Source organism: Eurytemora carolleeae, unplaced genomic scaffold (assembly GCF_000591075.1).
Source record: "Eurytemora carolleeae unplaced genomic scaffold, Eaff_2.0 scaffold66, whole genome shotgun sequence".
Classification (NCBI taxonomy): domain Eukaryota; kingdom Metazoa; phylum Arthropoda; class Copepoda; order Calanoida; family Temoridae; genus Eurytemora; species Eurytemora carolleeae.
The window spans coordinates 125,381-141,213 of NW_019396101.1; the positions used below are offsets into that span (position 1 = coordinate 125,381).

General features: G+C 31.4%; 1 protein-coding gene across 1 annotated transcript in view; it reads left to right on the top strand.

The window, feature by feature from the left end:
* Positions 1-9,020: 9,020 nt before the first annotated feature.
* The window catches only part of LOC111694972 (metabotropic glutamate receptor 1), a 39,557-nt gene continuing 32,744 nt past the window's right edge, over positions 9,021-15,833 (top strand). The window contains exons 1-8 of the mRNA XM_023464073.1: positions 9,021-9,107; positions 10,928-11,037; positions 11,119-11,419; positions 12,157-12,203; positions 12,881-13,010; positions 13,646-13,725; positions 14,517-14,558; positions 15,304-15,350. Of these exons, the coding sequence (XP_023319841.1) occupies positions 9,021-9,107; positions 10,928-11,037; positions 11,119-11,419; positions 12,157-12,203; positions 12,881-13,010; positions 13,646-13,725; positions 14,517-14,558; positions 15,304-15,350 (844 nt within the window). The remainder of the gene's footprint in view (positions 9,108-10,927; positions 11,038-11,118; positions 11,420-12,156; positions 12,204-12,880; positions 13,011-13,645; positions 13,726-14,516; positions 14,559-15,303; positions 15,351-15,833) is intronic.

Consider the following 15,833-nt stretch of genomic DNA (forward strand, 5'->3'; position numbering starts at 1 on the left):
TAGACAATTTGCATTTGTGGCAACGACTCAATGACTTTCGCACAAATTTTCATTTAAAGTTAATTTTACCAGCCCGTCTACTGACTTTTATTTTAATTCTTAATTTCTGCCTAAAGGTAAATGATATTATTTTTGCAACCCTTTTTGCGCTAATTTGCATATGATTGCAAGCAATTTACATTAAAAAATTCGGCCATTTAACGTAGTAATAAACTTACCGCAATTTTTACCCAGCAAATTTTGAATTTCGCTTGAAACATTACACAATTCCCTAATCTAACAAAGAAGTACAATTTACAAAAAAAATATGCAAATGAAGTTTAGATGGGTTTTATCTAATTGGCCGGATTACTTTACTGCTAGCTCTTGGTTGGTCAAAGGAAAAAAATGTGCATCTTTAAAATATATGTACAATCCCTTTAAATTTAAATATTTTAGGTTTAAAATAATAATAAAAACTGTTTTTCTTTAGTTCTTATCAGCTTCCGACTTCCTGTACTTGAATCTAGTATCAGGCACAAACATGGAACTGAATATAACTGAAGGAAATCAAAGTTTAGATTTCGGAGATCTAGTTGTATGCTTACTTACTTACTTACTTACGTACTTACTTACTTACTTACTTACTTACTTACTTACTTACTTACTTACTTACTTACTTAGGTACTTACTTACTTACTTACGTACTTACTTACTTACTTACTTACTTAGTATATATTCAATATATTACAGTACACACATTCAACTAAACATGATTAGAGTCTCTTTTTTTCCAAAGAATCAGTTTTGTCAATTACCACCATGTCAACTGGCTTAAATCAAAGATAATATATATATAGATATGCAGGCAGGTATAAATTTTGAGGTCTTGAGAAAAGGTGCAAACAGCATCAGAGGTTCAAAAATTAGTTGTCTGCTACATCAATTTAGGAAGGAGGTTTCTACCTGCCTGCATATCTATATATATATTAACTTTGGCTTAAATTTACCACAATGTACAGTACATCCTAGTTGAGCACACTTGTTAGATTTTCATACTTTCCGGTCATACTCATATTGTTTCCGAACTGTGTACTGCAATTGCATACTGCAACTTGTTGTTTGAAACCAGTTTTCAATTGTAAACAAAATAAGATATAGAGCCGGAGACTTATTTTGAAGAAAAATACAAAGGGCTGAGATTATCAGAGGGGGGGGAGGCAATCATTGTTATCTAGTGTTTTCTTAAAATGAACTTAAAGTCTATTTAGATATTCAAAAATAAATTATTCCCGTCCAATGCTTTGAAGTTGGCCTGGTCCAAAAAGTAATAAATTACTATCGAACGTTGAATTTAGCAAGAGAATTTTTACGGCACAAGTGAGAATGGTCATGATTTTTCTCATTTTAGACAAAAATGAGTTAAATTCTTTAAGTTAAAGTTTTTTCGGGTGACATTTATTTTGTTGTTGTTGTATAAAAACAGGAAAACCAATCTAACCTGAATTTTTGTTGCAACTCACATGACAGGAGGAAAGGTTTGTGGTCAGTCAGAATTTATATTATTGCAAGAAAGAGGGGCGCAAAACATAGCTTAGAAGCCATAAGATTTATGTTTTATTGGATTAAAGTCGATTGCTTTTTGGTATGATAAAAAAAATTCATTTTCTGTTTATTGTTTCTTTTTACATACTTTTTATTTATTTTCGTTTTCTTGGTTTTTTTTACATATTTTCTATTTTTTTATTTTAACAATTTTTATGAATTTTTAAATTATTGCAATTGGATGCAGACCTGTGTCTATACTCTTGACTAACTATAAGCTCATAATAAACCAGATCGTAAAAACCTTGCAGGGTGAAAGGTTTTTCTTTCATTTAAACTCCGAAGTCAGCATTATTGTCTTTTGTCTATGCAATACAAATGCACACATTCAAAGTATTTATTCCACATTATTTTAAAGACTGAAAAGGGAATCTCCAATGGTGTCTCCAATCCCTAACAGATAAAGGTTGATAGTGTAAAGCTTTCATCAAGAGTATCTTTCCATTTTTCATATCTCCTTTATTATCATTGTTTCCTTTTAACTTCTCTCCAGTTTTATATTTACATATGTTCCAAATATTCTATATCTTTTTCACTTGTCTAACAGATCTGACAGTTTCTCCCGGTGACCAGACCAAATAAATTGGAAACCCCAGCCTCTGCTATCCGAGTAATTAGGATACTGCTTAGGACATTTTGGATTTGGAGTTTTTATTAGGTATGAGGATGATGATGGGGGTGGAAGGGTAATAGGTATAAGATATACTACAGTCCTCACTGTTAATGTGTATTACCATGTGGACAGATTTTTTTTAAACACGGGGAGTATGTCTTTAGCCTATCATTGTCATAGGTATGCCATGATTAATCCAGTATCCATTTTGAGGAGGGTAAAAACCGGTTTTTTATCCAGAGAAAAGAGAGTTACAGAGATCGATTATCAGCTAAAATATGCGATATTTTCCACAGCATGTTCTATTGTGTACAAGAATTGTACACGACCAATCAGCAAACATCTGTATTCAGGGATATTTAAGGAAACCTATCATAAAAACGTAGCATGTCGTGCAGGGTCAACTTAGGCCTACGTAGCCCACCCTGTGAAAGGAGATAAGCAGTCTGTGTAGTCTTTGACTATATCTAATACAACAACGCACATAATATGATCCTCTCTCTAAACAGGCTTAGAGAGCTCCAGCTGACACCTTTCCGCTCGGAGGGTCGGATACCTGATTTTGGGTTTATTGTAATTTTTGGTAACATGTAATAGCCTGAAAAAAATCAGTTAAAAAGTTGAATTTTTGAAATTAATGCAACCTGGAATTCTACAAAAGTTAAAGATAGAATCTGAATTTACTTGTCAGATCTTGGCAAGGACTCAAAACATTCAAATCTTTTTATTTGTATTAATATCTGATATCTTAGATTTATCAAGGATTTAGGAATTCAAAACATACAGAAGTAGAAGCGCCATGCAGGCCAAAATATCTTTCAAATCGAAAGGGAGAAGCGAGAATTTGGCAAAATTTTTCCCAAGGGGGATAGGTGAGCATCTTCTCCAATTTTCAGAGAGGAGGACATCCCCCAAATTTACAGCATCCACCCNATAACCCCAAGTTTCATCTAATTAAATGTCAATAATGATTCCCTGGGAGGGAGAAAAGTATGGGTAATTATATAATATGTGTACCTGCATTTATGCAACTTAGATTATCATATTAAACTTCTCCTTCCTGGCATCAACTATTCACTAACACTTATATTAATATATTTTTTATTGTATTTTATATTAGGCATATATTCTTTTCTGTGTATTTTTTAGTCCTTACTCAATCTTAGTTTTTATATGTGTGTGTTGTATGTATAAAATGTAAACAGATTGTACAACGTTTAACAATAAAAACTACCTTTAAAGTTACATCTATGTAATAAAGCTCTTCGCTCATTTATATGTTCGCTATAGCTGACCTAACGGCTGAACCAAATTGGCTGAATTTTTTTAGGGATACCGTTGGTACACCGGGGGACTTTTTTTTAACTATAAGTAACCTGGGCAATGAAGGGCAATTCTGTGATTCGAAAAATTAATAGTAAACGTTTTTTTCTGTTGTACACTAATATGTACATGATTAAGATCAAGAAGAAAGTTAAAAAATCTCTATACATATGTTGTAAATGCCCTACTCAATAAGTGTTTCTTAAAACCGTATCAATCCAGGTACAACTCAATCTTACTTAACTATCAATGTCAAACACAGACACGATCTCATAAACTGTTCTATCAATGCCAAACCACTGGGCACGATCTTTACTATTCTAGCGAGTCTATTCCAACTAACGTTTATTTAGATATCTATGTTACAGATTAAGTTTAATGTATGTATTTACAAGTTATGCGTTGTTATATATATAAAGTAGTTAAGCTAATATCATTATGGGGTTGAATGAGTTATATATACGTATCTAGGTTGGGGTAATGGCAATACAAGATTTGCGTATTTCCTGATAAACGCATTTATGTTTGAGGACAATGTACAACGTAATTTATCTAGGTTACTATGGGACATGCCCCTGTATTTATTACACATATACGGAACATTGACTCAGAAATTAAGACGAAAAGCATATTCATTTTTCTATATTAGATAAGTTACAGAAGATGTTTTTATTTTTCTTATTTACACATTTACTCCAGGTAAGAAGGTATAATATAAAGATCAGAGGCAATATTACCAACCTCAAAGAGGAAAAATAATTACAAAAAAATATGATATGTCGGAAGGTTAAACAAATCTTATTTTTTGACATTCAACGCAACATTAGACTATTAGACTATTAGACTATTATTTTAAAACTAGAAAATGGATAATTTGAACATTTAAATTTCTCATGAAAAAAAAATATTTTTTGTCATATCAGAATTTCTGACTGAACAATAGTGCATGTGATGCATGTGAATTGAATTAAGTCTGCATAAAATCTACTGTACTGGGTCATTTTTAAGAGTTGATTTTTTTCATTTATGCTAAATTGGATAAAAAATCTCTAAATTAAATAGAAAATCTCCCGATTTCTTACTTACTGTCTGACATTTGATAATTCCCGAAGCAACAATTACAGGTCTCCCTCAAATAGGTCAAAAAGTGTTAAAAATACAACATTTTTCGGGGATTTCTCTCCGTTTTCTCAATAAAATAATTGTTAAAAAAAATTTTTAATTATGGTTTCTGACCAGTTGTAAACTTTTAATAACTTTAAAGGACCCTAGCTATCTGAGCAGAGTTGGGAACTATAGAATGGTGGGTATCGTGATCAATGCTTGATCCTCTCTTTTTCTTAATCTCGCGCGAGACTAACCTAATCTTGAACTTAATCCTGAAAAGTGTATAAAATTCAACCAATCAGAGTCGCGTATCTGAAGCCGGGAAATTTGACATTTTGCACGCCATTTAAGATTAATGTACAGAAACGGGAGGGGCTTTCTAATTCTTAAACCCCGGTTTTTTTATTTTTCTCTACTATATCCAAAATAGAGTGGATTAAGGAAGAAATTAAAAGTGTCCACATTGGATATTCGGATTAAGCACTTGGGATTAAAGGTATCCCATTCTAAAGTTACCAGAGCTGAAAACTTTAGAATGAAATATCCAGATATCCCGTCGAATAATTAAACTGGAGTTTAAATTCATGTGGAGAACAAGCAATATTTAATCTGGATATTTATGAAATTATGAATTTATTTCTTAAACCATTCTAAAGTTTTCAGCTCAGCTCAGATCTTGCGAATACGATTCCAGCTTTTAAAATATTAAATTCGTCCTCCATGTGATGTAAAAAAGTCAAATTGTCCAAATATCGGGTTCGAAGTTTTGAAGTTGTTTAAGAGCCTCCTGTAGCAGAGAAATATAAACAATGCTGGAGATAAATAATGTCTGTATCAAATGTCATGTAATAACGAGTTAATAATATCAAAATTATATTTTTGTTGTACCTTGTTTTTCTTTGGTGAACATTTAAAAAAATTGACGATTAAAATTCACCCTGTACATTGGTCTTATTATAACACTAGTATTTTTTAATTTTTCCAAGATTTGCATACTTTATTTTGCATATGCAAAATTCATAATGTATGCAGATACCAGCTGTTGAGAATCTGGAGAGAACCTGCAAAATGGACACTGGGCCCGGGAACCCTCTGATTCTATATAGAAGGTATATAAATAAATATTTTAAAAGAGATTGTTGACATTACTTCAAGTGAATCGCCATTCAAAAGGTTCTAAAAAAAATCTGTGTAAATCCTTGATTTTTCATCTGAAATATATAAGTTTTAACAGAGGGTTCTTTTTAAATAGCAGAGATATAGCTGGAAATTGACGGAATTTGTTTCCTTTCAAGGCATGCAGGCCATGCATGCTTTGAAAGGCAGGAAATTGGCGGAATTTGTTTTCTTTCAAGGCAGGAAATTGACGGAATTTGTTTCCTTTTAAGGCATGCAGGCCATGCATGCCGATCCAACTTAAATTTTATAAACTGCCCTAGCTATATTCTGTGATAACTAACCATTTTTGGAATTTGCAGCTTTATGATTTTTTTATGTAATACATTGCATTTAAAAATGAAAATTAATCCCAACATATGCAAACTGTAGCATTCAATGAGGTTTAATAAATTAGATTAAATAAAAATATGGAATGCAGTTCAAACATGAAATGTTGATTGGAATAAAACAGAATTCTTTTCCAAAACTAATTTTGACAATTAATTAAAATGACATGAATCGGAACTAAATAAAGTAAAATTATACTAAATGATAATTGAATTTTCAGTATTCACGGAAGTATTGGAAAAAAGGAGGGGTTTGTGGTAATAACGCCGGCCGAACATTTTCCTGTTTTAATTACTCTCTTCTAATTTTATACTGGTCTGATTCACAACAGTACCCTTCAAAGCTTTTTGTGGTCAACTGTGAATTGGATTTAAATGTTTCTAATTTTGAAAACAGTTTTTTAAAATTGTGGTTTCTCTACAAAATTGACCTGCTCTCTTCTACTGCAGGAAAGCAGGAATTATTAGAATTAAAAACTGTTAAGCCTAGGAAAACGACGTTATCTTCAATATTATTGGATAAAGGTTTTCAAGGGTACCGTTGTAAAGCAGGCATTGTAATCTGACAGATCTCTGAGGGCATAATTAAGGCTACAAAGAAAAATCTATTCAGGGATTAATTAATTGATCAAAAAAAACCTTAAATACTAAGTTATTACTCAATTAGAAGCTTTGTAAAATTTTCATAATTGAATTACAATTAGCAGAATCGTTAAAAGTAAAGGAATTGAGTCTTTGACACAATCTCTGATTTTCTAATCCCTATATGTTTGCAACCCAATGACACAGGCCTTAGATATTTCAAACTATGAATTCTGTTAGATCAAATAATCTAAGTTTGAAATATCAAAGGTTTTCACAAATAGGTTTCAATGATATAGGGATTGTAAAATTGAGTTTTGAAAAAGACAAAGTGTACATTTTTTTCAGTTCTATTCGACCGGATAGGGATCCACGCCCACGCGTTACTCTTATTGCGCTATTTCCGGTTTCCCACGGACCTGCCTGCGATCAGCTGGTTTGTGTTAAGAACTACAATGGATTTCAGCGCATGGAGGCGTTCGTTTGGGCAGTCAACAAAATAAACAGGTTTTTCATGCTTTATATACATTAATCTATTGATTTAAATATAACTTATTTGAAGCCAAGCATTAGAGTTTTTAAACTCAATATGCCAAATAGTAATGTAGCATCTATATCTTCCAATACATTCTGCATTCAGTGACCTTGATTATTGTTACCATGGATGTTATAATTTAATTTTATTTTATTTCCTTTATTGAGGGACTGTTATTTCAAGAGGGGCTTCACAGATTTACAATCTTTAACTGATCAATGATGATTCACATTTGAATTTTTGAAAACCTCGTTGACAGACTTTTCCTTATTATTTATAGACACGCTTGTTATTGTTGAACGTTGCAAGAGCGTTTAATATTTACGAAAATTACTATTAACTTTTTAGATGGTATAGAACATAAATATTCACATTCGAATTTTTGAAAACAGAATATTCTGAATATTCGGGAAACAAGTGTATCTTCAGTCGCGTCATTTAACATTTAAGAGACCAACAAACGAAGATAACTGTCCTCGATGATCAGTCAAAGGTTTGAAGGGTTCCTTTGTGAATCAGGAATGTCCCTTTTTTAAATAGAAAGTTTCTTAAAAAACATAAAAGAAAATATTATATTTTGTTTAGTTTAGAGGATAGGCGAGTGTTCCTTGAAACGTATATTTATGATACTTGCTCTGACAATCTGGCAGAGCATACTGTTAGGAGACAGCAATAAACATAAACTTTAAACCTTTTATATATTTAACCTCATGTCACAACTTTTCAACGGAAGATACAACTTATAAATAAACAGTCTTAACTCCACATGCAGCACGGGAACTTATAATAATTATAATAAATAAAGAGAAGAGTTTTGTCACAAAAACTAATTTTCTAATCCATTCTAATCTTTTTAACCCATTGTCGTAGGTCTTAGAAATTTCAAACCATGAATTTTGTTATATTAAATAATCTAATTTGAAAATATCAAAGGTTTACAACGTAATATTTCAAATAAATGGAGATTAGAAAATTTGAGTATGTGCAAAGACTCACTCCGAGAAATTTTTATTAATTTCATGCTAATTTCTCATAAATACATTTTCTAACAATAAAACATAAAAACTCATAAGAATAGAATAGTTTAAATCTCTGGGCTTATGTCGAGGGTCTGGGAATATTTTAAATATTAGGAATTCTATTTAAAATAAATCCGTTTCCTATTCTTGAATCTGAATGGGAGAAATATATATACTGAATGTTAAATCCTCAACTGTAGACAATTATTTTTATTGTTTAAAACAGGGCTATTCTAGACGCTAAAACTAAAGTAGAAGCCTCAGGTAACCAATATTTTAAAGGGACTGTTCCCTAGAGATGGGCAACGAACGGAATATTTCAAAACAAACAAAAATTCTCGTGAATGAAACGAGTAAAACCGTGGGGAATAGATGAAAACTTTAGTTTTTTTTAAAACTAGCGAATGAAACAAAAACGTTAATGGTCATATGCATTTTATGGATCAGTCGAACGAAGGATTTTATTTAACGAAGGATTTTATTTAACGAAGGATTTTATTTATTTATTAACAAAAACTAACTTTATTGGCTTTATTCCGATGTTTATTAAAATTATATAATTTTTGGAAAATGAAAAGGTGAAGACAATGTTATTATTGGAGTCGTAGGAGCTTCATATAGCAGTGTCACCCAGCCTTTAGCAACGGTAATTCGAATTTTTCAATTTTTAATTTTTCAATTTTCAATTTTTCAATTTTCAATTTTCCAATTTTTCAATTTTCAATTTTTCAATTTTCAATTTTTCAATTTTAATGTTTGCTCGAACAGTCTGGTCTGATGAGATTCAAGCTCGAGCAATCTATGATATTATTCAACACTTTGATCTAGCATCATTTAAGGTGTAAACATCAATATCAGTCACATTAAGGCATTAAAACCCTAGCTTCGGTATCCGGATCAAAGGAACTGAGTTCTTGCAACAAACTCTGATGTTATAACCCCTTTATCGTTTCAACCCAATGTTGTTGATCTTATATATTTCAAACTATGATTTCTGTTAATTCAAATAATCTAAGTTTTAAAATTCAAAGGTTACATTATCTGGTTGCAAAGAAATAGAGATTTAAAATTTGTATTTTTGGCTCAAATCAGGTCGAAACTGAGTTAAAAAATAATAGCAATAGAAAAGGTCCAGGCTGTAAATCCAATGTTTATTAAACTCCAATCTAAAACTTGGAAGCAGTTAGAAAATCCCCGCATTATGATTTGACTGGATTTAATCTGGTCCAAACATGGACACTTCTTAATTTGATTGGATTTAATCTGGTCCAAATATTGACATTTCCATATTTGATTGGATTTAATCTGGTCCAAACATAGACATTTCTTAATTTGATTGGATTTAATCTGGTTCAAACATGGACATTTCATAATTTGATTGGATTAAATCTAGTTCAAACATAGACATTTCATAATTTGGTTGGATTTAATCTGGTTCAAACATGGACAATTCATAATTTGATTGGATTTAATCTGGTCCAAACATAGACATTTCATAATTTGATTGGATTTAATCTGGTTCAAACATGGACATTTCATAATTTGATTGGATTAAATCTGGTTCAAACATGGACAATTCATAATTTGATTGGATTTAATCTGGTCCAAACATAGACATTTCATAATTTGATTGGATTTAATCTGGTTCAAACATGGACAATTCATAATTTGATCGATTGGATTTAATCTGGTCCAAACATAGACATTTCATAATTTGATTGGATTAAATCTGGTTCAAACATGGACATTTCATAATTTGATTGGATTTAATCTGGTTCAAACATAGACATTTCATAATTTGGTTGGATTTAATCTGGTTCAAACATGGACAATTCATAATTTGATTGGATTTAATCTGGTCCAAACATAGACATTTCATAATTTGATTGGATTTAATCTGGTCCAAACATAGACATTTCATAATTTGATTGGATTAAATCTGGTTCAAACATAGACATTTCTTAATTTTATTGTATTAAATCTGGTCCAAACATAGACATTTTTTAATTTGATTGGATTTAATCTGGTCCAAATATAGACATTTTTTAATTTGATTGGATTTAATCTGGTCCAAACATGGACATTTCTTAATTTGATTGGATTTAATCTGGTCCAAACATGGACACTTCTTAATTTGATTAGATTTAATCTGGTCCAAACATAGACATTTCTTAATTTGATTGGATTTAATCTGGTCCTAACATAGACATTTCTTAATTTGATTGGATTTAATCTGGTCCAAACATAGACATTTCTCAATTTGATTGGATTTAATCTGGTCCAATACATGGACGTTTGACATTTCTTATTTATCTTCTTAGAGAAACTGAAAACGTTGTTTCAAGTGATCTCACAGTTAAAGATTGGCAGGTTCCATTTATTACAGAAACCTTAGAACCTTCGTCTGAGGAAAATTAATGGAGTTTTCCTTGAATATTTTGTTCAACTACAATTCTCTGTAAAAGTAACTCGTGGGTTTATGTACCAGAGGAAAGGATGGAATTTTAAAGATATACATTTTACTATTTATCAGATAATGGGCAATAGGGTACCGTTGTAAATCGGTCATGTAACATAAATTGACGGTCACTTGATAATGTGTCGACAGTCCCCTGAGATGGAAACATGAATAAAAATATAATATTGTTGCTACTGCTAGGTCATCGGAACTGTGAAGGATAGTAATAGTGATAGTTTAGCTGCCTCGTTGGAGAAGGAGATTGAATACAATGGAAACACAGAAAACTTCTCTATCTGCGATATAGTCAGGCAAGAAAAATTTAGTTCATTGCATTGGTCACGAAATTTTGAAAACATATATTTATAGAAAACTTGTTCTTCCTTATTCAGGTTTCCAGTTCTTTCTGGGTTTTCAAACCAGTGCGCCTGCTCAGTCAAGTCTCTCAGCAGAGTAAAAAGATCCTCCCTTGATGAAAGTCAAACCCCTGTATTTGATGGTAGTGAACCCTCTTTGTCAGATGATGGTCTACCCCCTATATCAGGAGATGATTTACCCCCTATATCTGATGGTGGTCGACCCCCTATATCAGATGATGGTCGACCCCATATATCTGATGGTAGTCGACCGTCCATTAGCTCGGATCCCAATCTATCAACTGAGTTTGAAGCACTTGTGAATCATATTAACAAGGAAACTTTTAAATCTTATTTATTCTTCACACCTAAGCTTAAATAGAGTAGTCACAAAGAATGAAAGAGAAAAGGTATACTCCTGTTTAATTAAGTCTATACCCGGTTGAGCATAAATAACAGGGATTAATTTCCATCACCAAGGGGATTCAAGTTTATTTTGCGGGTTTTTCTGGTTATATTTGTGCACAATGCACATTGAAAAGACATTTATTAATCGACTCAGACTCTAGTGTTCCTAACTCCCTAGCCCTTGTAGTTTAAATACTTCTCGTTATTTGTAAAATTTAGGAGAGTGTTCAGATTATTTTTTATCCCAGGGTTAATGTGAAAAAGATTAACTCTTTTAAAACAGTACTTTTGGTAGACATTTTAACAAACTAAAAATTTGATTTATTAACTTTATTTGGGGCCACCTGTTTTTTTAAGAGACCAAGGAAAGCCTGCACAAAGTTATTCGTATATTTGTTGTGATCACACCATAAAATGTTTGTTTGGTCTAAATTTTATTTTTAGCTTGAGCATATTTAATCCTGCTACATGAAACCAACCTGAGCCTCTGCACTGCTATATTGGCCCATTCATTCTACACGAAACACAATCAAAGAAAACCTAAAACTTTAATAGAATAATGAATTGTTTGCAAGGAGTGTAGGTGGTATTATTGCAAAAGTTTTCCCGCAAAATTAAAGTTTTTATTCATCTATCCAGCAGATAAGTTTAGAAAGTTTATATCAGTCCAAAGTTGATGCATTTGTTGTTGCAATCAAAGCTGAATCCAAGATGTAAGTTTTTAACAAAGAAAAAAAAAACACAAATTCAAACAGTTTAAAATTTAAAATATTAAGATTAGCTGTTCTCTACTTTACGATGAAGTATCAGTGGAATCGGTGCCTTGTACCGAAGCAACCCAATAAGTTTTATCCATGAGTATTAAAGAATAGCTAGAAAATATTTCTTGATAATTTTGGGAGCAAAATTTTGTATTCGAGGACTTTGGTCACTTCTTCATTTCTTCCTGATAGAGACCGATAGAAGGCATTAAAGGGACTAGGCGTAATTTCAGGTTTTCAACGGTGCTCTTCAAACCTTTTTATATCAATAATGTGGAAGATATTGTCATTTTCTAGGTTAAAAGTGTTTAATTCTGATTATTCCTTTGTTTTCCTTCAGTAAAAATATATGCGCAAGTCAATTTTGTAGAGAAACCACGCTTAAAAATAATCCGTTTTCAAAATTATAAACATTGATATTAAATTCATACTTGATCAGTCAAAGCTTTCAAAGATTAATGTTGTGAATTGGACATGTTTACCTTTGCATGGTGGATCACTTGAAATTACGCTTACATTCCCTTTAACCCTCTTACCTAAGTTTAATCGCTTACGCTGAGCGCTGGTTTCCAAACAAAAGGTCGTCCTTTGAAGAGTGAGATCGTACAAATAATTCACAAAATGTTAAGAGATTTTCTCCGTGTGCTGCAAGATCTGAAGAGGAGTGGATCACAACCAAGAAGATTGCAGATGATCGCTACAGATACCTGGGATATATCTGACGATCTAGGAGTATACAATGTATCTGATTTTTTAGAGGTACAAACGAATTAAATGCTTGAGCATAATTAAAGTTTCTAATTTAATGATACAAAAACAATGCAATTCTAATTTAAAGAAATTTTAAGGTTAGATCTGTACAAAACAGCTGATTTGTACTTTTGCGATCTGTCATCGGTTCTTCAGTCCAGATTTATTGGGGCTTCTCTGATTGATGGAACCTGCATAATTAATAATTTTATAATCAGTCCTGTTTTAACGTCTATGACCAGGGAGTAAGGAATAGAAGGGAGATATAACTGACACGGTTCGTCCTACCATAGGATTATACATGCTTTGCAGACGGGTACTCCATTTGTATAAGAAATATTCAGAATAGGTTATTGTATACGCGGTAATTGTAACATCAGACAAATATTTCCCCTGTCTATGACAGGAATCGAGTCTTCACTACATACTCAACTTTTCTAATTGTTATATATTTACAACCTGATGGTGTAAACCTTTAATATATTAAATATTTGATCCAACAGAATTTTTAATTTAAAACACTTAAGGTATGCAGCATCGGGTTGCAAAGAAATATGAATTAAAAAAAAGTTTTGAGCAAAAATTCAGTTTCGTTTGTCGAAACAAAATTTTAAGAAAATTTTTTCCATCAATGTTTATTTTAGGGTTCCATCACCATAGTCCCTGAAAACTCTAAGATGGCTGAAGAATCTATTCGAAACCATCTAAAAAATCTAGTTTCAAGGTTAAATTCAAAGAGAATTTTTCAGAATAAATTGAACTTAATATTTATTTATTCTCTTTAGGGAAATGAATATTTTATAATCGTGAAAGAAAGAGGGGGGGGGGACTTTAAATTAAAAATGATTTTAATTCTTCCCATTATTAAACCAGAGGTCGAATTTAAAGAATTTGAGCCGCGGCTCTAACATAGTTGGTTCCACTTAAAATCGTATTAAATGTTTTTAAATATTTAAGCCGGCTCTCAATTGAAACCGGTTTTTGGGGGATTTGAGACGCAGCTCAAATTCATTAAATTAGGACTCAGGGGTCGGAACTTTTGTGTGCGATAGCGCTGATCTACATTTAAGGGACTGTAACTGTAATTTCAAGTGATAGTTGAAATTAGTACTTACGCCGTATAAACGCTGATCCGTATATTTGCTATCCTCTCCTTCTACACTACCCGAGGGAAATTTTTTGTTTGTTTGATAAACATACAAAGCTTTCATGGAATACTTTCTTAAACCATCCATACGTAAATTATAAGTAAATTAACCTAGTAAACTTCATAAGATCCGAATTTTAAATTGAATGGATTAACAATTAAAAAGTTATATACCTTAGTTTATTTTCACAAACTCAGATTTTTTAATCCCTATATCTTTGCATCCCAATGTAGTAGACTTTAGATATTCTAAACTATGAATTCTGTAAGATCAAATAATCTATATCTAAGTTTGAAATATCAAAGGTTTACAAAGATATAGGGATAAGAAAACTTGAATTTGTTGCATAAACTTAATTATATTTTAGTATTCTTGAGACTCCACAGAACAACAGTAATCCTTGGTTGAGGTAAAATTAAAGGGAGTGTAAATTTAATTTCAAGTGACATAATGTGAAATAATATAACATTCAAAACGAGTCCCATAAAAGTTTTTCTGTATGAATTAGATATCCATGTTTTTTTTTCTGAAAGTGTGCCGTTGTGAATAAGTCAATTAAAATTACAACTATAGTCCCTTTCGTTAATTTTAGGTTTTAATGAAATTTTCTCATTTTACAAAAATATTAATTAGTTTAATTTTTAATTACAAAATCACTAGACCATAGATCAAATAATTATAATATTTGATTAAATTGTAATAAATTAATAATTTCTACAATGGGATTTTTGCCACAAACTCTGATTTTTCTAATCCCTTTATCTGTACAATCCAATGTCGTAGGATATTATTTATTTCAAAGTATGAATTATGTTAGTTCAAATAGTTTAAGTTTGGAATAACAAAGGTTTACGCCATCAGGTTGCAAAGATATTGGGATCAGAAGATTTGAGTTTGTGGCAACAACTCAATTCATTTAGTTCATTAATTCTAAATTCTACATGTTTAAATTTAAGACCACGAAAACTGAAAAGCTTTACCTAGAATTTTACTAAAATAACATGATTCGCAGAAAACTAAAAAATGGGGAATTTAGCGAATGCAGCAGAAAAAAATCCAGCAAGGCAGTGAAAAGAATTACCATTTGCAATCTGAAAAACAATAACATGAAATGTAATTAAGAACAATCACTGAAAGTTGAGAAATATTTTCAGAAAGATTTGGAAATCCGTTTCTTGCTGCAGTACTTCAGCAAACTTAGGAGAGAAATAATTTGATAATTAAAAGTTTTATGATACTTTCATCTTTGATATGTTTTCGCGGATTTATAGTTTTTTAAGCAATGGATATTTTCATTTTATTTCAAATCCGCGAAAATAATTTTAAGAAATAATTCCCGCTATTAAACTCTGAAAGAACTCCCATAACCATTTAAAAAAAATTTTAGAAGAGTTCTTACGTTCTTAGGAATAAACTCAAGAATATCTACGACTTCAATCGGTTAATAAATTATTAAAAAATCTACCAATAACTCACATTTAAAACTCTAGACGAGGTACCAATAACTTTCATTTACAAACTCAGAACGAACTCCCAATAACTCTTGTTTATAAACTCCAAAAGAGCTACGAACAACTCTTGCTTAAAGCACTAAATGAAAAACCAATAACTCGCGTTTAAAATCTTTAAGTACTAGTACTACAAATATAGATGATCTAGTTCAAGGCACAAATGCAAGGAAAGT